Here is a 22,442-nt window from a genome sequence, read left to right as displayed (position 1 = left end):
TAGTTTAGACCAGGGGTTAATCTCTCTGAGCCTCAGTTCTGCATCTGGAAAACAGAGCTGGTAGCACTTCCTCTCTCCCACCTCTTGTCTATTTAGATTGTAAATGCTTTGCAGAGGGACTACTGTCATTGCGTTAGTACAGCACCCGGCACAATGTAGCCTTGATCTCAGCAGGGGCCTCCACTGTAATAAACCGTAAACAATGATTCTGAAAACATTTCAACATTATCCCGTTATGTTCCCAGGAAGACCTTGAGGGGAACAGTGTGACAGAGAACGGAAATCAGGGGCAGGGGACAGTTGTGTAGAGACGGGGTAGGATTGTGCCCTCAATGAGGTCACTCTTAAAAACTTCACTGACTTGTGGAAGATAAGAGAGAAGAAAGTTACTAAGTAGTTAATCCCTTCTCCATCCAGACTTGTTCATTCCTTCCATACAACCCCCTCCCTCCTCAAAACCTCATCTGAAGTGCCTGGGCTTTGGCAGCTACATACAATGTAATCCAAAAACTAGGTGATCTGGGGTTTTTCCTCCTAATCTGTAGAGTAACAAAAACAAACAAAAAACAAAAATTGCAGTACCCTGTTGATTTAGATTAGTTTTTGTCACTAAAGAAAACAGCTACCACATCTGAACAGGATCCAGCTCAAACAGCAGCATGATATCCAGTAAATAAACACACACATGGAAATGCCAACTTAACCAGGGTGGTGGCAGCCCTGCAGCAGGAGTTTGGATGTTTTTCCACTCAGTATTGTTCTAAGATCATCAAACTGTGCCATTAGTAATCTCACAGTGGTTGCCTTGTGACCCAGCGGAAGAAACCTGGACACAGGTGTTAATGATGCTCCGTGGGCAACCGTGAACTGCTGCCAATTTCCTACAGACTGAAGAGACCCGTAACTTCCAGTGCCACTGGTCATTCTTTTATTGAACATTCTGTTGACCTAGTTCAGTGGTAGCACAAGGCAGTGTCTAAATATTGCTGAGAACCAGGCCAGCAAAACAGATGTGGGATTAAATAGAAATAAGTGCGTTTGTGTTGCAGTGTTGCCAACTCCATGTATTCAAAAATTGAGTCTAGCCCTTAAGAAAAAAATGTGATATTGGCATAAAAATAAGGAGATTTTAAAAAATTGGATTGATTGGCCTTCTGGCTTTTTTTTTTAAATTAATTTAGCTATTTTGGAGATTTTAGGCTGCACGTTTTCAAGCCTCTCTGCACCCAGGAGGACTAGAAACTTTATTTTTAAACAAACAAAATTTGAGATTTTTGTATATTCACATGACTCTAGGGTCTTGGGCTTTAACACAAAATATTACAAGGCTCATGATAAAATTTTGAAAGTTGGCAACCTGATATTCTCTAATGATATTCACAGTGCTTAGATAATGTGACAATGAGAATTATTAAAAAGCTTATTATTCAATCAGATGTTTTAAGTGCTTTATCCAAAACTTGTTGAAGTTAATGAATTGCAGGAGGTATAAATGATTTTGCTGTGTGTGTGTGTATGTGTGTGTGTGTGCACGCACTGTGCCCTCAACACCTTTTGTGTGTGGTAGCCATAAACATTCTTATAAATTAATTTACAGGAAGGAACATTTAATCAAAGCAAAGATTGCAACATATTTGTGGAAAGCAAATTTCAAATTATTATATCACAAATACGTTGTCTATTCACAACTCGGTTGCTTGTAGACAAGGTACAGCGCAAGATCTCTTCATAGAAGTTATTAGTCAAATAATTTTGAATAACTAATCAATTTGAGATAATCGTGGTCTGTTCACAAAAATCTTATGAACAGGAATAGGAGAGATTCACGGAGTACTCAGGAGCTATCCACAGCAATAATTCCTTTGCTGTTCAGAATTGCTGCTTTGTTAAAAAGTGCTGCAAAAGGGACCTGTAAAAGAAATCCAGCCAGGAAGCATTTTGGCAAAAGGCATTTTGACTTTGAGAAGTTCACTGTTTTTCTGTTAAGATTGTTAATAATTCTTATGAAACTGAGAGTTTCACTGTAAGATTGTATGTTGATTTGCAATGCAGATAAGAGATTCAAAGGCAAATTTAAAAATAGGATGAGTTGCGTAATAAGAATTGAGCGGAGACCCTATTGTTCTCCACATTAACACACAAAAAGCTCATGTTAAGCAAATAAGTTTTTATTTTAACTTTACATCTACCTATCGCATCCATGGGGCATGAAGGCCTATTCCGTTAATGTATTTCAATGCATTCTGTACACTTGGATCAAGGCTGCTTATGTCTGTCTGTTATTTAAAGGGCACTCAAAGGACCACTGAAGTCAATGGGATCTGGACTTTGGATAGGGCCCCAAACCCAGAAGGGAGTTACCAGGGTTAAAGTTGTCATACAAGTGACCCTCCCCCCAGTTTGCATGACACACAGCTAAGACAGACATCAGGTCGTTTCTCAGCCTCCTTATTCTTACCTTTGTAGAGATGACAGCTAACAATTCCACCCTCTGTTGGTTAATACAAGACAACTATACAAATAGAACTGCTTCATATTAGCTGTGTTTTATTTTGGTCGCTTTTTTAACCTCCCTTTTGCTTTGTTCATTCTTTAAAGGATAATCCCCTTTTAGCAGAGGATTCCAGTCTGGGTGGCAGCAAACGCCTAAGCAAAAGTAATATTGACATTTCGGGAATCATGGAGGATGAGGCACCAAGGCAACCATTGCCAAGGAAACAGAGCGACTCGTCCACTTATGACTGTGACACTATTTCCCAACACCATGCTTTTCTGTCGAGGTAACTAGTCCTTAATTCAGTAAAAGCAATAGGATTACAATTGAATGTGGAGTATTAATACAGGCAATGTGAGAGTAATGGCATCATTTATATAACCCACATAATATGTTGCTGCAGACTTAGTTTAAGCCTTTGCAAGCTACTCCGGAAAAATGTAGATATTTAATTTTTGGGGTGTGGGGCATTGATCTGGACCCACTCAGCGTATTTTTTAATTCAACTTTTGTTGACTCGTGTGAATTTTGAATGCAGAAACTGAATGCAAAAAATCCCAGTTTTTATAATGCACCTCTCACAAGTCAAATCAAATAGACTTGGCATTTTTTTGGAAGTTTTTTTTTTATTACTATTATTTAGCCCCATCTGACTTTCATTAGAGGCTTTGCATGATTCTCCAGAGAATTAGGAAATTGATTTTTGGTGCTCTCAGCTGTCTACAAACTATTCAGGCTTTTTTGAAAACCTCCATAAATCTTCAATTTAAATTAATAAAAAGTAATCTTTTTAAAGGAAACTTACTTAGCTTCCCTAAATCCTAAAAAAGAAACCTTTTAACAATATATCTAGCATGGGAGGTTCATCATTTCCTTTGTCTGTCTCTCTCTCTGTCTTTACCTACCTAGTTTGACTGCTTGCTTTAGTATCTGTATCCTTTGTGCTTTATTTTTTCTTTCTGTTTGTTCTTTCTTCCTTTATTTCATTGGGGGTGATGCCAATAGAGAGAAAAGCCCCATTGTGTGCTCCCAAGTTTCAGTTCTGTGAGAGCTCAGGTACAATGCAGACTTGCCACAGTGCTGTACTCCAGCCTGCCTGTTTTGTCAGTAATAGCTCAAGGTAATTTTATTCTATCTCTTTGGCTGCAGTCAATGCATTCTTTGCTTTGGTTTTCTTGATTATTCTGTTTGGTTTTCACATCAATGTGCTGCTGTTCCTTTTTGGATACCAGGTCCTTACATTTTAAAGTACCTTCCTGCTTCAAGAAAACAATGTGTCTTTTTCCATTTGTCTGTGTCAGAGAATTTGTCAAGAATTCTAGTCCATCACTTTTAGCTCCCTGTGTAGCAGCAAGAAACTCCCAGGCTATCTAATCTGAACTCTCCATTCAACCCATTTATTATACAATCTGGCTCAACTGAACTAATTCATCAGGTTTTGGCGTCTGATCTCTCTTGCTTACAAATTGACACATCAAAATATTGGCACTCTTCTTTTCCTAATACTGATAGACTATAGGTGCATGTTAGTTGCAAAATAAATATATAAAAGAAAATCCCCCTCACCCCCCAAAGTACATTATTTATGTTTTCACAAAAGAAAAAAAAGCCCATCTTTTTATTTTTAAAAAAATCAAGATAGAAATAACAGTGTATGCCTGTGTTCTAATGACAAGCATTTGAACTTCAATCTTTGTTCATCAAAAGCAGACAGTGCTACACTCCTAGAGATTTATTAGTTCAGAGAAATAGGAAAGGGAACATAATAGAGTTTGAAATGTGAAGACAGAGACTCATTTGATTAGCATTAATAATGTTAAGTGAGCAAGTAGTTCTGAATGATCCTTTTTTATAATTTTTGCCTAATCTGGTTGATTTAAATAGTAGAATCTGGATTTTTTTTAGCTTGGATGGAGAGGTGGGTATTGGCAGAAGTGTAGTAAAGAGAAAGGTTCTTAAGAGAAATGTATTTCATACTCATGGGGAAAACAAGATAATAAAAAAAGCAGCACAACAACCCTCCTTAAACCTTCCGCGTTTCAGTTTCTAGGTATTTACAATTGTTTTAAACTGAAAACTGCTACACTTACAAGTACATTTTTGCCTATGCTTAACCTCCCCCTGAAAATTTTACACCCCACTCAGATTTCTGACTCTTCAAGCACCAGGTTTGCACAAATCTATTGCAAGGTAGCATGGAAATAGCTGGAAATGCACAGATTGAGGATGAAAAATATTCTGAGATCTGTGTTCCCCAGCATGTACAGCAATTTAAAAAGTTTCAGTTTTTTACATATCAGTTCCATGTAGGATTATTAACAATTGTTGTTGTTTTTTAATTTAGAGATCTTATCCCATTTTGGATAATGATATGACTACGATACCTCCTAAGCATGGAAACTTGTTCTGTATACTTTGACATGTTTGTCTTGGCTACTTTGTGCTAGCTTCTCTTATCTTGTAGTGTAGCAATGACGCGACATGGGGCCAATAATGCAACGTAGGGATGGAGTGGTAACTCTGCAGTGCCCAAGCAGAAGATGAGTTTGACTCCTGGATTCATTCTATTCTGCATGACTGTAAACTCGGGGGCACTGTAGGGGCTAAACTCTGTCCCTAGTGGTTTGGGTTCAAAGTGTCTTATATCGTCTAAGTGAGAAGATCAGGTACAACATTGAAGGGCTCAAGACGGTACCATTAAGTTCTCAGGTTGTCAGAAAGGCCTGGTCTTTTACTCTGAACACAGGACAGTGAGCCCGGGACTCCTGACTTCTAATCCTGGCTGAGCCTCTGACATGGTGTGAGGTCTATGGTAAATAATTTGAGGCCTGATTTTCAAAAGTTGATAAGCACCCAGAACTTCATTGGAATTCAGAATGTCCTGCATCTCTTAAAATTAAACTCTTCACTTCTCTGGGCCTGGCACACCACCATTCTGATTTGGGAGCATTTTACACCAGCTTTGCACAGACGTGAATAGTGAAGTAAGATGCTAGTCAGTAGAGAATCCATTTTCTCTAAAAAAGGGGATAACGATACTTACCTACCTCAACTGTTGGTGGTTTGAGGGTTAATATAAAGTTTGTAAATCACTTTGCAATGCAGATGAGAAGCTAGACTGCTGCTTATTATTAAGTAGATAGCTGCAAAGTGGGGGTGAAAAGTCAGAGAAACCCTCATGGACATGAAGATCCTTGTAACACCAAAAACTCTCATGTACAATGACATTGTTGAGTCATATTCTTACACAACTTGGGTCCATTACAATTTGCAGCAAACACTTTTTCAGTGAATTCCTGCTCTAATTATCATTTTCGGGGGGGGGGGGGTAGTCCTGAGTCATACAATGCCCACACAGCTGTCTCCTATGCCAAGTATTTTAACTGCAGGGAATTACTGATCTTTAACGGTAGCAAATTTATTATGTATCTGCATCAGAAAATAAAATATTCCAGATGACTGTAACAGAGAGAATGGGAAGCCATTATGGTTAGGGCTTGGCTCTGCTGTATGAGTGTCTCATTATTAAAGCAGAAAGTTTGGACCTACAGACCGAGACTGGAGTTTTCTAAGCAGCCCCTCTTTGAAGTAGAGCCTTTGCATAGCAAGATGGAAAGGGACCCCTGGTTTATTGTTGTTAAGTCAATCCATTTTCCTTGTTCAGTATCCATGCGAGTGTTATGAAGAACGATGCAGACTTTCCTCCTATGAGCAGCTCCAGTCTCTCGGAAGTAAACCTGGGACGGTTTGAATTTGAAGTTTCAGATTTCTTCCTGTTTGGATCACCGCTTGGCTTAGTACTGGCCATGAGGAGTACTGTTCTGCCTGGACTGGATGGTAAGTGCTCTTCGAGGTTAGAATACTGGCTGCTTAATGCCCAATACGGGCAAAGAGAGGTACGCACTGTTCCATTAAGCAAAATTAGAGATGAGACAGCTGATGAATTCCTACCTGTAATGGACCAGCATGCTAAAGGTTCCAATTCAGCAGTGATGTAAATGTAGGGTTGCCAATTTTGGTTGGACGTATTTCTGGAGGTTTCATCACATGACATAATTTTAAATTAAAGATTAATTTTTAATTCCTGGAGACCCCAGGACAATCCTGGAGGCTTGGCAACCTTGTGTAAATGCCGTCTTAAGCAGTGAAACTTGCACTGTTTTGGTATACAGTATGTGTAACCAATGGTCCATATGCTGCTCTACTATATACCAATGTAAATTCAGAGTAATTTTAATGAACCCAGTGCAACTAAGCAGAATGTGGCTTTAAAATATAACTAACATCATTTTAGCTTTCCATGGGGAGCAAATTCAGCCCCTGGTATAAGTGAGCTCAAACTGACTGGGCCCAGAAGTGCTGAGAAATGGTGCAAGTATAAATTGTAGCCACCTTGCTTAATCTTACACCCTCCTCTCGATTTGCTTTTTGGACTGTACACACCTGTTTTTGTTTTCTTGGCATGTAAGCTGCACTCATTTTGTACAACTGGGCCATGTTAGGGTACTATACCATTTACACCTGTTTTCTGACCCATTCACACCTCATGTGTAACTCATATCACTGCTGGCTATGCATTTCAATGTCATACTGCTACAAGCATGTACATAAGTATAATTGTAGGAACAGTCCCTGAAAAAGTGCCCAAAAAAATCACCTCTGAATTTGGCCCAGAGACTTCCATGTGATTTGTACCCATTATTCCAGGTGGCATTTGGATGAATCTGGGTCTTTTTTTTAACAGTCAAAAACCTCTTTTTCCTCTTTAGTGATGGCTTAATGCCCAGTAAAGTAAAAAAAAAAAACAAAAACAAAAAAAACCACAATTTTTTTTAATGCACACTGGGATATTTATACTATTTCTGGTGACTCACCCCATTTTCTTAAAAGACAAGTTGTATCCTTTGAATCTTCGTGCTGTGTCAGGTTCTGTTAGTATAACACCTCTGTGCTGTGATGTGGGAAATAATGTGTCCGAGCTCTGTGGCAGGTGACAAATGTGAGAACATGCAGTAATATGTGGTAGATGAATGTATAGCTAGATGGTCTTCAGGGTTAATTTCTGGTTTGTTTAAACCTACAACAAATAGCTGAGATACATAAAAGAAGCTCCTATTGACTGTCCATTACAGCTGCTCAAAAAGTTTCCAATTGAACCTTTTGCCATCAAAAACTGTAGTTTCAGCCACAGTGAAATGTTTTGCAGTAATGTGTAATTTAAAATGAAAATTTCATTGGGAAAGTTTCTCGGGTGAAAGATGGAATTTAGAGAAAGATTTCAGAGTAACGGCTGTGTTAGTCTGTATTCACAAAAAGAAAAGGAGTACATGTGGCACCTTAGAGACTAACCAATTTATTTGAGCATAAGCTTTCGGGAGCTACAGCTTATGCTTATGTGCAAATAAATTGGTTAGTCTCTAAGGTGCCACAAGTACTCCTTTTCTTTTTTTAGAGAGAGAGAGAGAGCACATGCTACATTCCAAGTCAGTGCCTTGACTATCCGGCTATTGGCTACTCTGGGGTGGGCCTCGCCCTCTCTTTCTCTTTTTGTGTTTTTTTCACAACAGTTTTCCAAAGGTCTTGGTTTTGTTCTTCATCAGAATGAAAACAAATTTCAAAACCTCCATGTTTCATGAAATGGAGTTGTTTTCTGGCCACCCATACTACCTACCGAGCTATTGCAGTAGCAAAATATAGAAACCACAAAGATCTTTCTATTGCAACCTGCGTGTTTACTACCAATCTGATATTTGTACTTTCAATGCCCCAGTTTTTATTGGTGAAGGCCCAATCCAGCAATGTACTTAAGATGCTGCTTAACTTGAAGCCCGTGAGTCGTCCTATTGTCTTCAGTGGGGCTACACGGGTGCTTAGATGCTTTTCTGGATCGGGGGCATAGTCTTCTAATCTCTCTTGCCTTCAGTCATTCTCTCCTCACTATCCGAGTACAATGCTGGAACAGTGCAACCTTCATCGCTTCAGGCACTCTGCGATACTGAGCAGCAACATGCTGCTAAATTAACAGCATTCTGAACTATTATAAATTATTTCTTCCCATTAGCCCTCACTTCCGTCCTCCCTCAAATATCCTGCAGGGAGCTGCTTTTGAGAGCAACCTTTCTGACCAGTATTTCAAAGACATTTCCAGCACGAGCAGTCTATGTGCAACGTGAAGTGTTGTCAGTCCTCAGAGGGAGGTTCTGGTTAGGAGAATTCCATAAGGGGGCAAAAAAATTGAATCGTGCTGCCAAAAGGAAAATGTGTGACCAGAAGGCTCCTGTCATACATATGACTGAAATTAGTAAGGTGGTGGAGTCAGTCACTCCTCATTGAGATGAGAGGTAGAGAGCAGAAAACGTGATAAATATAAGGCTAGACGTCCTTTTGTTTTTGATTTAAAGTTTTATTTTGTGTTTTTACTAATTACTAAAATGAAACGTTTTATGAGTCCACAGGCAAAGGAAAATTTGCCCAATGGATTGTGTGTTTCCTGCTGCAAATAGGACCGCATGGTGTAATGGGATGCTGTATAATGTAGACATACAGAATATATATAACATCTGTCATATGCTTAGGCATCATAGCTTTGAATGTTGATTTTTCTTCTGTGGTAGCAGGAATCTAGCTAAAAAGTGAACCTAGGTTCCATATTTTGCTGTCCTTTCTAGGGGTATTCTATTTTCCCCCTCATCCAACATTCCCCTGACACTCCATGGCAATTTTTAATGTCCTCTCCTGCAGTTCTTTCTTTGCTCTTCCAGTTGTCTAGTCACAATTCTCGTCCTATAAATCACTAATCATTTACAGCTCAATTTCATACTCTTCCACCTTCTATGTTCCTCATTCATGGTTTTCTAGTCCATCAAAGCTTTCCCAACGTTTGATATTCTCTAGCACTCACACTCTTCTGAGCATGCAGACCCTGGCCTCAGAGCTTTATGGGTAACTTTTTTCATCTAAACCTGACCAATTATTTTAGCTAGTTAAGTATTCGGAACTCAGTCCACAGAACTGCTGAAATGGATACATCTCATGGTCTTCCCAAAATAATGCCAGTGACCAGAAACTCAGTAGGGACTAGCACAGTTTACTACTGGATCCTCTATTTGAAGCACTCCAGACAATCTCTTAAGAACAGTGAAAGCTTTGCAGTGAGTTTTAGCTTTGAAAATGTTCAAAGAACTACAATTTTTTAAAAAAAGACCCAAAAATGGCAATTATAGAAACACAGCAGCCATTTTATAAGTACTTATTAGTCCTTACAATCCAGTTATACGCCCTTAAACGTTCACACAGGGGGCACAAAAAATGGACAGAGGAAACAGACCTAGAACATATCAGTTAAGGTTACAAATTCAGTTACATTTTAGTAATATAGGCAAATGATATGCAATGAATAATACATAAAACACCGGATAGGCTAATGAGTAGCCCATATTCAGGTGCTAATGGGAAGGGAGAAAGAGTATCTGAAGCAAACACTCTGATTATCTCCTCCCACCCCCCAATTGTTTGATGCTCAGATAACTTCCTGCTAGAATAAACAACATGCAGCAGACATCAGAGCAGGTTTTGGACTCCCCATACCTGGGAAACATGGCATTAGACACAGATCATAAACCAGACAGGTCACAAAGTGGGCCCGGGAAGGGCCAAAGTTTGACTGAAAGACCCCAAAGAAGACTTTTAATGACAATTAAATGACAAGAAACCACCTGAATGAAACAAATGTTCCACCACCCCCAGAGTGAGTCAGTGAATGTGGAATGTGATGCATAATGCAATTCACAGTGACAGAAAAGATCCCAGCTTGCCAGACCTTGATCAAACATTGAGGGAAGGATAGTCCCAGAGCACAGTATCTGCATCTCCATGACATACAACTCAGGAGAATAGGGTTTTATCCTCTAGATGAACTAGAGAGGTCATTAAAAGAAAGGAGTGATCTTAAAGCCGACACTGTATTTTAGAAATTTGTCAATGAATCCATGAGCTACTACTCCTTGCACCCAACACTCTCACTCATGGAGATGCCTGTCTGGGGCAAATTTGTTAGTAGTGGCCATTGCCTGCTGGCTTCTGCCCATGCAGTGGATTCACCTATAAAGTAGATGCCTACCCATTTCTGTGAATTCCAAATGTAGAGGCAGCCATAGGGTGGTGGCCACCTACCTGACTTGCATGCCCAACCCCATAGGCTGAATATGTGCCTGCCTTTTAGGGCTGCAGTCAACTGCATCTGTCTAACCAGAGGCTAACTGGAAAGGCGATGCTTTGATGGCTAATTTGAGGTCACGTGGTTTGGCTGTTTACAGAACAGAAATCTGGTTTACATTGAATGTGGTCTAATTTAGGAAGTACAGTTGATCGGTGCTGGTTGCAGTTTAGACATAGTTTCAGCACTTGGGCCCCAGCTCCGGGAGGTCAATGCCTAACAGCGGACATGCTTTTCCTTAGACACCTTTGTGAACTGAAACCTTCATGAGTGATCATTTTTAACAGCCCGTTCTTGGCAAGAACACTGAAAAATGTATTTTCTCATTACCCTGGGAACTGATGGGGAGCCCACTGAGTATGTCTGAACATTCTGCCTTTCTGTTCCTGGCACAACATCCTGCCTGTATAAAGTGAATATTACTATAAGCTATTGCTACAGTCTGCCTGGGGCAGTGCCATCATATTGATAGTCATGGGGATTCTTGAAGGGTCAGATCATGGCACCATTGTCTTCACTGGTACCATCATTTGGCCCTAAGTGCCAATTAGACTTGCAGCTTATATGGCATGGATTTTCAAAGCCACATATCAGCAAGGGGGCTTACAAAGCCTGTCAAGCTTCAGTGTTTTCCAACTTAACTCTTCCATTCCTCTCCCAAAGAGCACACATGGCTGAGGAATATGCAGTGCCTGAACCAAAGTACATCACGTTTTATCCAGCGGCTGGCTGAACATGTCAGCTGTCACCATATGAAACTGTGGAGAATGACAATGAACCCATGTGTTGTTTTTATTTCCTTCTTTAATTTGAGCCTGTTGTCCTGAGGAGAGGGCTCCTAAGACCAACTCCATCAGAAAACCCTGCAACACAGAGTAATTGAGTTTAAGTGGATTCTGTCAGAGTAGTTCTCAAGTTAATAATCACTCTGGCATATGGGTTTCCCCCTCCAGGTAAAAGCAGCCTAACACCTATTTCTGAAACATGGGGCCAGCTTCTCAGCCCTAATTTCATTCTTTTTCTGGAAGATGTGTCCCAGACTGGGGGGGTGAGGGAAACAATATTCTGCTGTAAGATGGAGTCACAGTTCAGAGAAGGTTGAAAACCACTGCCCTGTTTCATTGGGAATCCTTTCAGAAGGAAGGGGGAGTGTGGGAATCTTTCATCTTGACTATTGAGGTGAGGTGAGGTGAGGTGAGATGGTCCAGTGATCAGGATGCTAGCCTGGGATTTGGGGACCTGGGTTTAAGTACCAACTCCATTACAGACTCCTTGTGTGACCTAGGGAAAGTCACTGAGGGAGTTAAGGGCCTGAATACCTTTGAGGATCTGGGTCTTTGCCTCTGTGCTTCAGTTCCCCATGTATCCAATGGAGATAATGGCACTTCCCTGCCTCCCAAGTGTGTTGTGACAATACATACATTAAAGATGATGGGTGATGGAGTGCCCCAAAACAATTCCCCCCCCCCATGGTGTTTACAATACCAGCACTTAGATGATGATCAAGAATAATGTTGCACAAACAACTGAGCTTTAAAGAAAAGCACCATGCAGGTTATCAGTTTTATAGGATCAGTGCAAGAGAACAGTAATAAACTGTAATAGAAAAGATTTGAGAGATTATTATATTGCACAGCAGTTTGGAAAACATTAAGGGACTGATCCTGCTCATATGGAGTTCAATGGGAGCAGGCATAATATTCCCAAACATCTGTTTATAAGTACTTTAATCAGTTCTTTACTCCTACAGTTAATGAATTGACTGTTGTAACATATTTGTGCTGCTGTAATATACTAAGTCTATTAGCATAATTAGCCCATAATGGATTGATCTGCTAACACTGGAGAGATTCACAGTGATCCAAACGCAGTTTGGTTAGCTGGGAAGTGACTGCACCTGCTGGTTTACAGACCCCAGCAGCCTTCTATGATCACCCATTTGAGTACAAGAGATGTCTCTATCTCAGTGCTGTATATCAGATTGAAAGAGTGCCTCATTAGCTGAGCGAGCGGGTGATTTTCAAACATCCCTTTACAATTGCTGTCTGAATTTCTCATTAGCTGCCTCTCTCTAGCAAATATTACAAGCCATGCTCTCCTGTTTTAATGTGTGCAGTTTCATTTTATGCATTAACTTCAAGAAATTGACTTCTGAAGCTGCCTTGCTTCACATACCCACTCCAGCTTTCATCTCCATTTCAATCCTCCTGATTTAATGTTCCCATCAAATAGTTTTGCCGTCAGACATTCCAAGCAGAGGATGCCTCATGCTTTTGTAGGTGCAATGTTCGATAATATATTTAGAAGGTTTTAAAACTTTATTGACTTTCTGGCTTCCATTGATTTCAAAGGCTGGCCTTAGCCTCAGCAGGTTGCCTATTTCTCACTGTTATCCCTTTGCAAAATTATCTTACTGCAAAGCTCATTTTGTCATCAAGGGAGCATGAAACAATGTAGTTGAAGAATCTCCTGCCTTTTGACTGTGTGTGTAGTTTGGGCTATTGTTTGTTTGTAGAAGTTGAAGGGACTGTATATTTAATCACACCCCCACCTAGACCTCTCGAAAGATACGTGAGCAACCCATAAAGATGCAATGCTGATCTCTCTCTCTCTCTCTTTCATTCCAGTTTGCCAAGTCCGTCCAGCTTGCAGCCAAGTGTACAGTTTCTTTCACTCTGCTGATCCCTCTGCCTCCAGGCTTGAGCCGCTGTTGGAGAAAAAATTCCACCTCTTGCCTCCATTTAACGTCCCAAGGTACCAGAGATTTCCACTGGGAGATGGAAGATCACACCAATTAGGTATGATAAAGATTTCATATTGTATTGCTTGGATTTCACCGCTCCTACCCCATTAATCTCTTGAGCTCTTCAGCTACGCTGTTCAAGAGGATTTTAGATACCAATACAACCAGCATACTGATAGTCAGATAACTTTAGGGCAGGAGGGGTATTGCTTTACTCTGTAGTTATAAGCCCAAAGGGATGCAATGAAAGACATAAGGTTCCTAAGTGTATGCTTTTCTGCGGTCTTTGTGCCACTTCACAGCCCCCTCTTTCATATACTCTTACGGCAACTTAGGTGTCTGCCTACTTCAGTATTTCTAATAGTGTGGAAAGTGCTGACAAAAAAATGAAAAAAAAATACTAAAACTAAACATTTTGGGGATTTTGATGAAAAAATCAATTTTTGAGTAGATGCAACAGTTTTTGTTTCTTTTTGTTAAAATCCCAATTTTGCATCAGGGAAAATATTTGGACTGAACGTTTTTGACCAGACCTCCTCTCTAACTCTCATGGCTACAGTAAATATAACAGAGATTCAGATTCATCGTAGGAGGAATGTGGTGTGAATTAACACCTAGGTTCACTTATAGCATGTGAACAATGCCTCGTTTACTATGAAAGAGTCCTCCAAAGCCAGTTTTATAAAATAGTTAGGTTGGCTATAGAAAACAGAGCAAAATCCTTTTTAAAAACACTAATCCTATGTAGGTAGAACAGTTAAGTACATTTCCAGTAAACACTTACCTAAATGTACATGGGTATTTCAGATGTCATTGTGCTATATTATTTGTGGCTGACTCATCCCACATACCTCCTAAGAGATTGTCTGTCTATTTTCCATCTCTTCTCTAAACCAAAAAAAAAAAAAAGTGTAAATTTGTGCAATTGCTCTTTTCCTAGATAGCTTGCCATGATCTAGCCAGGGTGGATAGAATGCATCTCCTGTGTGTGTGTGTCTGAATCCAGAGGAAAATAAAAGTGGAGAGCAGGGATTGTGCCATATTTTACTTTGTGAAAATTTTATATGGAAAATAAGGTTGGAAAAAGTCACACAGAGATGAAGCATTCTAACTGATAACATGGTGCAAAAACTCTATTAATTGCCCACAACTTATTCTCTCTCTTTTTTTTTTTTTGGTTACAAATCCCCAGACATAAATTCAAGCCTCAGCAGGATATTTCAAAAGCCATTTGCGACTCAGAGCTTGGAAGGTAAAGGAGTGAAATGGCAGAGTTTTGTATCTGTTGGATTCATGAGAACACAAATCAGTGCAAACCTGTTTTCCTCATTCAGTAACATAGCTATAAATCCAACATCAGTCTTGTTTGCTAAACCATGTGCTGGGCCCAACGTGTAAATAAACTGTGGTAGATTTGATGCTGATTAACTTCATGTTTAAGAAGTTACAGCAAATCTGAAATTATGCCATTTCACAATGAAAACAATCATATGTTTAACAGAACTTCAGATGAACTGAATTCCATCTATTAACCCAAAATAACAGTACTAATACAGGGCACTACCATTTATCCATTATTAGTTATTTAATGTACACAATGACTTAAATGGATAACACAGAGGTTAATGCTTAAATCTAGTATCAGTCAAGTGTTACTAGATTTAATGTCAACCTTTTTATAGTAGCTAAAATACTGATTCTCTTAACATTACTTAATATGTAGCTTTGACAAACTGCTTAATGTCCATTTCAGTAATTTCATGGAGAAACACAGTTAAACCATGACAGGGTTTTTTCATTTGAAATTATAGATTTCTTTTCCCCAACAGGGTCAAACTGGGCCATGTTTTTCATTACAGTTAAATGATGCCTACATAAGTGTAGTCAGGGATAAAGGAATTATAACAAGAAACCAAATGGAATAATTTTACCACTTGGAACAAGACTAATAATTGAGGTCCATCCACCATGACTCTATTGTGTATTTTTATTCAACCCCCTAACTATGCTGGTCAGATGGAAATAAGATAGCAAAGGTCAGGTATAGAGCTGGTCAAAGTGTTTAAAACAAAAAACAGATTCCCAAATACTTTGCATGTAGAAATTAATTTCTCTATAGTAGATCGTCCTTCCATGGTTGTGCTCTGTACTTAGACAATCATTGGCAATCCCAAAGCTAGGGAACATATATCCCCCGAACGGCATGAAATCATATATCCCATCATGCTTCTCTAAGGACATAAGAATGGCCATACTGGGTTAGACCAAAGGTCCGCCTAGCCCAGTATCCTGTCTTCTGACAGTTGCCAATGCCAGGTGCCCCAGAGGGAATGAACAGAGCAGGTGATCATCAAGTGATCCATCCCCTGTCGCCCATTCCCAGCTTCTGGCAAACAGAGGCTAGGGACATCATCCCTGCCCATTCTGGCTAATAGCCATTGATGGACCTATCCTCCATGAACTTATCTATTTCTTTTTTGAACCCTGTTATAGCCTTGGCCTTCACAACATCTTCAGGCAAGGAATTCCACAGGTATACTGCACGTTGTGCAAAAAAATACTTCCTTTTGTTTGTTTTAAACCTCCTGCCTATTAATTTCATTTGGTGACCCCTATTTTTTGTGTTATGAGGTGTAAATAACACTTTCTTCACACCAGTCATGATTTTATAGACCTCAATCATATCCTCCCTTAGTCATCTCTTTTCCAAGCTGAAAAATCCCAGCCTTATTAATCTCTCCTCATACGGAAGCCGTTCCATACCCCTAATCATTTTCGTTGCTCTTTTCTGAACCTTTTCCAAGTCCAATATAGCTTTTTTGAGATGGGGCGATCCATCTGCACACAGAATTCAAGGTGTGGGCGTACATGGATTTATATAGAGGCAATATGATATTTTCTATCGTATTTTCAATCCCTTTCTTAAGGATTCCCAACATTCTGTTTGCTTTTTTGACTGCCGCTGCACATGGAGTGGATGTTTTCAGAGAACTATCCACAATGACTCCAAGATCTTTTTCTTGAGTGGGAACAGCTAATTTAGACCCCATCATTTTATATGTATAGTTGGGATTATGTTTTCCAATGTGCATTACTTTTGATTTATCAACATTGAATTTCATCTGCCACTCAATTGCCCAGTCACCCAGTTTTGTGAGATCCTTTTGTAGCTCTTCACAGTCTGCCTGGGCCTTAACGATCTTGAGTAGTTTTGTACCATCTGCACATTTTGCCACCTCAGCGTTTACCCCCTTTTTTCCAGATCGTTTTCTGTGTGCCTCAGAATTTTTTTAAAGTCTGTTGTATGTGCTTCCTAGGATATGTGTGATGTGTTTGCTTGGGTTTTTGGCAGTCTGTGTTATCCAACTGTTGTCTCTCTCCGGTATAAAACGGAACACGAATTGGATCTACATTTTGTAAAGCATTCCTATGCTCAGTGGGCAAGATTATGAATTATGCAGCAGCCTGACTGAGAGGCCTTTCAGTGACTATCGGTTCAGCTGCAGACACTTCCCCACTGTGAGCAGTTGGCTTTATTTCACTACTTACTGCAGAAGACTCCAAGTAGTTTGAGTTGCTGTTTAATATTGTCTCACCCATCCAGTTCCCTTTTCAAAGGCGCATCTCTCTTCATTTTTATTTATTATTTATCTCTTCATCTATCTTAAGATCCTTTGCACTTCCCCGGAAGCTGCTCTGGATTTGTCTAGTGTAGCTACAGCCTGTAGGTGCTAACTCCAAAGTACGAGTGCTTATTCCCAGGCTAATACATAGGGCCGGATTCTCAGTGCAGACTCCTTCTTACAGGCATGTTTCTGCACCAACCCTGAACAGTATCTGCAAATGCTATCATTTAGGCACCTTTCTACATAAATGTCCTAGCAAATCAGGTATCTAGACATCTAAATGGCAGGACCTCTGCCTTCCAATAAAGGAGACCGGGTCAGGATCCCTTTAAATATCTGGCCCATAGAATACTTCCATAGGACTGGTAGCAAAGATATAGAATATTGCATTAGTGCAAACTTGCTGTCTTTCGTGGTGGTCCCATCTGCTCTTTCAAGCTAAACAGATTCAGATAGTGAATGCTTGGAAGGGAGACCTTGCAGGTGCTGCACTACGTGGTGTTGCTGCTTTAGTAGTAGCAGATCTTCTTCTTTCTGGGATCATCTTGACCCCACATCCCAGAACGTTCTTACAAGGCCAGTGTGCAGCTGGAGGTGCTGTCTGTTGCATGAGTTGTAAAACAGAGTCTCTGAACTCTGGTGATTATAACAGATTCCATGGAACTTTTTGCATTAATCCCAGAATAATTGGAAACGCCAACTTAAACTCCTGGCTTTAAATCTAGGTAGACTTAAGTTGTTGCCATGTTTTACCCCAAAGTGAGCTGTAATGAAATGAAATCCTCTCATTTAATTTAAACAAAATAAAAGTGCTTTGTCATCATCTTTTGGAATGAAAGGTGCTATATGAAGATGGGATTCGTTCTGTTGATTACATGGATTTTTCTTCCTGTGGCAGACCAGCTTGCAATATCCTTTATGTAAAGTGCAAGTCTTAAAACTGAAAGATTTCAAGGCCCTTATGGAAAAGCCTAATCCCATGCATTTCATGATGTTTATACTGCTGTCCAAAACTTCCTTTCCTGATAACCCTTCATATTAGAAAAAAGAAAAGGAGTACTTGTGGCACCTTAGAGAATAACAAATTATTTGTTAGTTCTCTAAGGTGCCACAAGTACTTTTCTTTTTGCGAATACAGACTAACATGGCTGCTACTCTGAAACCTGTCCTATTAGAAAAGAGACTCTTCTTCAGATCCTCTGTTTCAGAAGAGTTGAAACATAGTTAAAAATGAGAATGGTTCTATTGTAGGTGGGCTTAGCATTCTTAACTGGTGCCTTTATGTGAAAAGATAATGAATCTGGAAACCCAGTTGAAGTGACCAGAAAAGGAACTTCATGATGTGACTCACAGGAAGGATGTAGCTAAATCAAGCTGGAGAACATGGTGAAAACTGAGTTTACTATAGCTACCTTCCAATTCTTCCTAACTGGATGACTATAAAGACTTAATGTCCACTGCACTGTGTGTAGAATTTAGCTTGAAGCTTTCAGACCTATTGATTTGATTTATTTTTTCCATTTAGATTAAGATAACATGAAAGGAAAAGTGGTCCAGGTTTATGCAGATGATCTCCCGTTCTCTTCAGTAGGCAACAGCATCCATCTCTAAGTCCACTCAAAGGGTCATTCAATTCATTTTACAATGTTAATTTATGGCATCACTTATGTGCATATCAAATCTCTGCCCGCATTGATCTGTTCCTAGTGTCTGTTATTATTCCAGTGAGCCACCATGGTTTCACAAACAGCATGCAAAGAACATGTTTTAATGACCTGGTCCCTACTGGGATACATAGAGAGACTGGGGGAGGGATAGCTCAGTGGTTTGAGCATTGGCCTGCTAAACCCAGAGTTGTGAGTTCAATCCTTGAGGGGGCCATTTAGGGATCTGGGGCAAAAATTGGGGATTGGTCCTGCTTTGAGGGGTCCTCTTGAGGTCCCTTCCCACCCTGATATTCTATTCTATGATTCTATGTTAAGAGTTTCAGTAAAGCAAAGTTGTCTCCTTGCATTTAATTGTGATCAAGACTGACCTTTGTCAGATGAATTTTTGACCGTCACAGGGACTTGGCTAGCCTTGAGAACTATTCTTTTTCTTGATGATTACTCACCTGACTGCAACTACCAATACAGTTGCTAATGTAGATGTGATTACCTTGTTAGGCTGTTGATTTATCAAGAGAAATTTCAGTAAGAAAAGGAATGGAGATACTTGAAATGTATGGGACAATGGTAGGGAAACATGAGATTCATGATATATAAAAAGGTAGGAGAATAAATGTAGAATCAGTTTAATATCTGCTAGGGTGGATAAAAATCAATGATTTAAAAAAAACAAAGAAATCGGATTTTTTTTTAAATCAGATTTTTTTGATAAAATGCGTTTTAAGGAAAAAACCTATCTAAAGATTGTTTTAATTAAGATACATTATAGCTCAAAGATATCTCATCATGGAGTAGGGATTACAAATTCTAATTCTATGGTATGAGACAATATATTTATGTAATGATTAAGAAAAGTTTTGTAAATGAGTTCCAATAGTTCATGGATTAGGGACCCAATTTTATGGGGTTCCAGGGGCTTCTGTATAGATTATTTAGGTTAATCTTTCTTTCTACCCAATGGGACTCAGTACTCAGTCTAGAAGATACCATCAGAGATGCTTAGTTTTGCAGTTCTCAAACTGTGGATTTGTGTTTCCAGAGATAATGTGCTAGTTAACAGCAAAAATGTTTTTAAATAAATAATATATAGAAGTGAGAAATAGCAGACCTCAACCCTATTGTCCCTCTGCATGTTTCTGTACACAGAGTCAATCCCTTACCTCTCTCTAAAAGTGCAAAGTTTCAAAAAGTTCAATGAGTAGAAGATTGTTGGGGGCGGAATAGATCTGGACATGGAGAAGAAGTCTGGAGATAAATGTAGAAGGGAGGGACAGGTGGTAGAAACAAAAGTGAAACTGTTTGGACAGCATATTCCAGAAGTCTGAAGGTCTTTCTGAGTGTAGCCTTCATTGATCTGAGATCTACCATACCATTCTCTCATGAGAAGGGAAAACCTATAATGGCAGCAGGCCATAAAAGAGACCCAGTTTGGGAATATTTTAATGAAGTTCCTTTACCTATGAAGAATATGTATTAAGGTTATAACAACCAACAAGAATACACTTTTATGTAGAAAACCATGATTAAATCAAATCTACCCTGATATCTGCTATATCCTCCACCAGTGGACTACGTCCCAAGTGCAGGTGGATAGATCAAGCCCAGTAAGCCTTCCTATCCCTATCGAAATCCAACTATTATCCTAAAAGGTCTACAGCTAGATCCAAAAAGGGACTTTGTTGGACTTAGGCACCTAAAGTGCCTATGTGGTAAAGATATTATCTCATCCATCTTGTTTCTCTAATGTCTTGGGACCAACACAGCTACAGCTACGCTGCATAAAGTAATGTTTGTAGTTTTCTTGTGAGATCCTTTTATAGAGGCATTCTGTTAGAAGTCACACTTTATAGCCAGTTCACCAGGATGGCTTACTGGGACAGTAACAGCAAGAAAGTTATTAATCTTTTAGCATTCTCTAGCCTTCCCTTAGCCACACACAGATTGTCCTGCCCTTCTGCTTTAGCAGGATTCTTTTGTAAGAAGGTTTTCAGAGTGGTTTGAGGAAACTCAAAACACTGTGTGTTCCCATGGAAACCACAATTCAGCATATTCTCTCCAAATCTCATCTTCCATTATTTGGCGCTAGACTTTAATTGCTTTCCCTGGCTCAATTGTAATAGGGTTCAGTTGCTGTCTCTTCCAGTTGAGATGTTCGGGCTGAAATCAAAATAAGCCAGGCTCTCTCAAATGGCTTCAGTGTGTGTTCACAGGAAACCCATTATGCCGTGTTTCTGTCAAGTTTTAGCAGTTCCAATAATGTACAGAAAATTTAAGTTTCAGATGCATTTTTTTTTTACAGGGAGGTTTTATTATGGCCTTAAAAACTGGGACTTATCATGACTGCATGGGCAGGCCCCATTGCGCTCCCCTCTGTGTGACTGTGATGTGATGAAATAGTTGTGCTGTTCAGTGCAATGGAAGGTGGTGACACCCAGATGTGGGAAGGCAAACCCAGCACATCAGTGTTATTTCTATGACAATAATGAGATTAGGGCCCCACCGTGCTAGAGACTCTACAAACACATGGTAAAAGAAAATCTGAATAGACAAGACAGAGTGGGAGGAGAAGTAACGTGCCCAAGGTGTCACAACATGTCAGAGACAGGAACAAAACTCGGGTCTCCTGAATCCCTGTCAAGTTCCCTTTTGCAATAGATCAGTGGTTCTCAACCCGCAGCCCGGGGGCCATTTGCGACCCAATCAGCACAAAGCTGCAGTCATACAGATAGTGTATATATTGCATGGATACAGCCCACGTAACACATATGCAGCCCGCAATGGTAAATAGGTTGAGAACCTCTGCAATAGACCATTCTGTTTCTATTGCTCTGTTCTCTAGATCGAGTCCCATTTTTCTACTCTTGCCAATATCACTAGGGGTTTTGTGAGATCCATTGAAAAACAAGGCAGGTTCTGCCCACCTTGTCTGCTCTTGATCAGTGTTCCTCCCTTACCATACATCCCATCCAACTGATTACCAGTTGTGCTTTAATACTTTGCAACTGGTACTGTAAACACCTTAAGATGCCTGCCCTTCATATGTGAATTCAAGATGGACAAGCCACTTTAAAGAAAGTGTTATTGGTCACGCTTTATATTAATGGCACATTTATAAATGGTTGATAAATGTTATGCACATGTTACAGACCTGGGTAGTATGTGTTATAGATGGTTACAAGAACATCACTAGAAGGTGTTGTACAAGGTTATAAGCCATTGTGATAAGCAATCTATTGGCTTGTTGGACTTAACTATCCTTGACACATGATTAGTAGATGTTTTCATAAATTTTGTCTTTATAAGCTACTTATAAATGTATTCTTAATTTAAAGTGTGACTGTTATCACTTATTTGTATTCTGCTAATGTCCACAATATTAAGCACTGCCCACATAGAGGGAAAAATGTTATCTGCCCCAAACAGCTTACAATCTAAGAAGACAATCAGCATATGAAGGATGGGGGAGATGCACCATCAGAGTTGGTTTATTTTTTTATATTTCATATTTGTGGGGTAGGGATGGTGGGGGAGGAAGTTGGTCTATTTTATTAAATAAATACACATTAACCATACTCGGCTGTGCTGCAAACTGTCCATTGGTAGTTGGTCAGTCCTTTTACAGGAGTTACAAAGAAGCAAGAATTCGGTATGTAGAAGACATGCCTACAGTCCACTCTCTCTAAAGCATCACTGTCAC

The 22,442-nt window shown here is 39.7% G+C and overlaps 1 protein-coding gene across 11 annotated transcripts in view; it reads left to right on the top strand.

Moving 5' to 3' along the window:
• The window catches only part of PITPNM3 (PITPNM family member 3), a 357,658-nt gene that overhangs the window by 291,010 nt on the left and 44,206 nt on the right, over nt 1-22,442 (top strand). For all 11 annotated transcript variants that reach the window (XR_012155383.1, XM_073315258.1, XM_073315263.1 and 8 more), the window contains 3 exons: nt 2,599-2,780; nt 6,159-6,331; nt 13,337-13,507. Coding sequence is in view for 10 of the 11 variants with exons in the window: in XM_073315258.1 (XP_073171359.1) it covers nt 2,599-2,780; nt 6,159-6,331; nt 13,337-13,507 (526 nt within the window). In the remaining variant the exon portion in view is untranslated. The remainder of the gene's footprint in view (nt 1-2,598; nt 2,781-6,158; nt 6,332-13,336; nt 13,508-22,442) is intronic.

This window comes from Lepidochelys kempii, chromosome 17 (genome assembly GCF_965140265.1).
Source record: "Lepidochelys kempii isolate rLepKem1 chromosome 17, rLepKem1.hap2, whole genome shotgun sequence".
Classification (NCBI taxonomy): Eukaryota; Metazoa; Chordata; order Testudines; family Cheloniidae; genus Lepidochelys; species Lepidochelys kempii.
The sequence above is the reverse complement of the archived record's forward strand: the minus strand, read 5'-3'. Positions and strand labels throughout refer to the sequence as shown.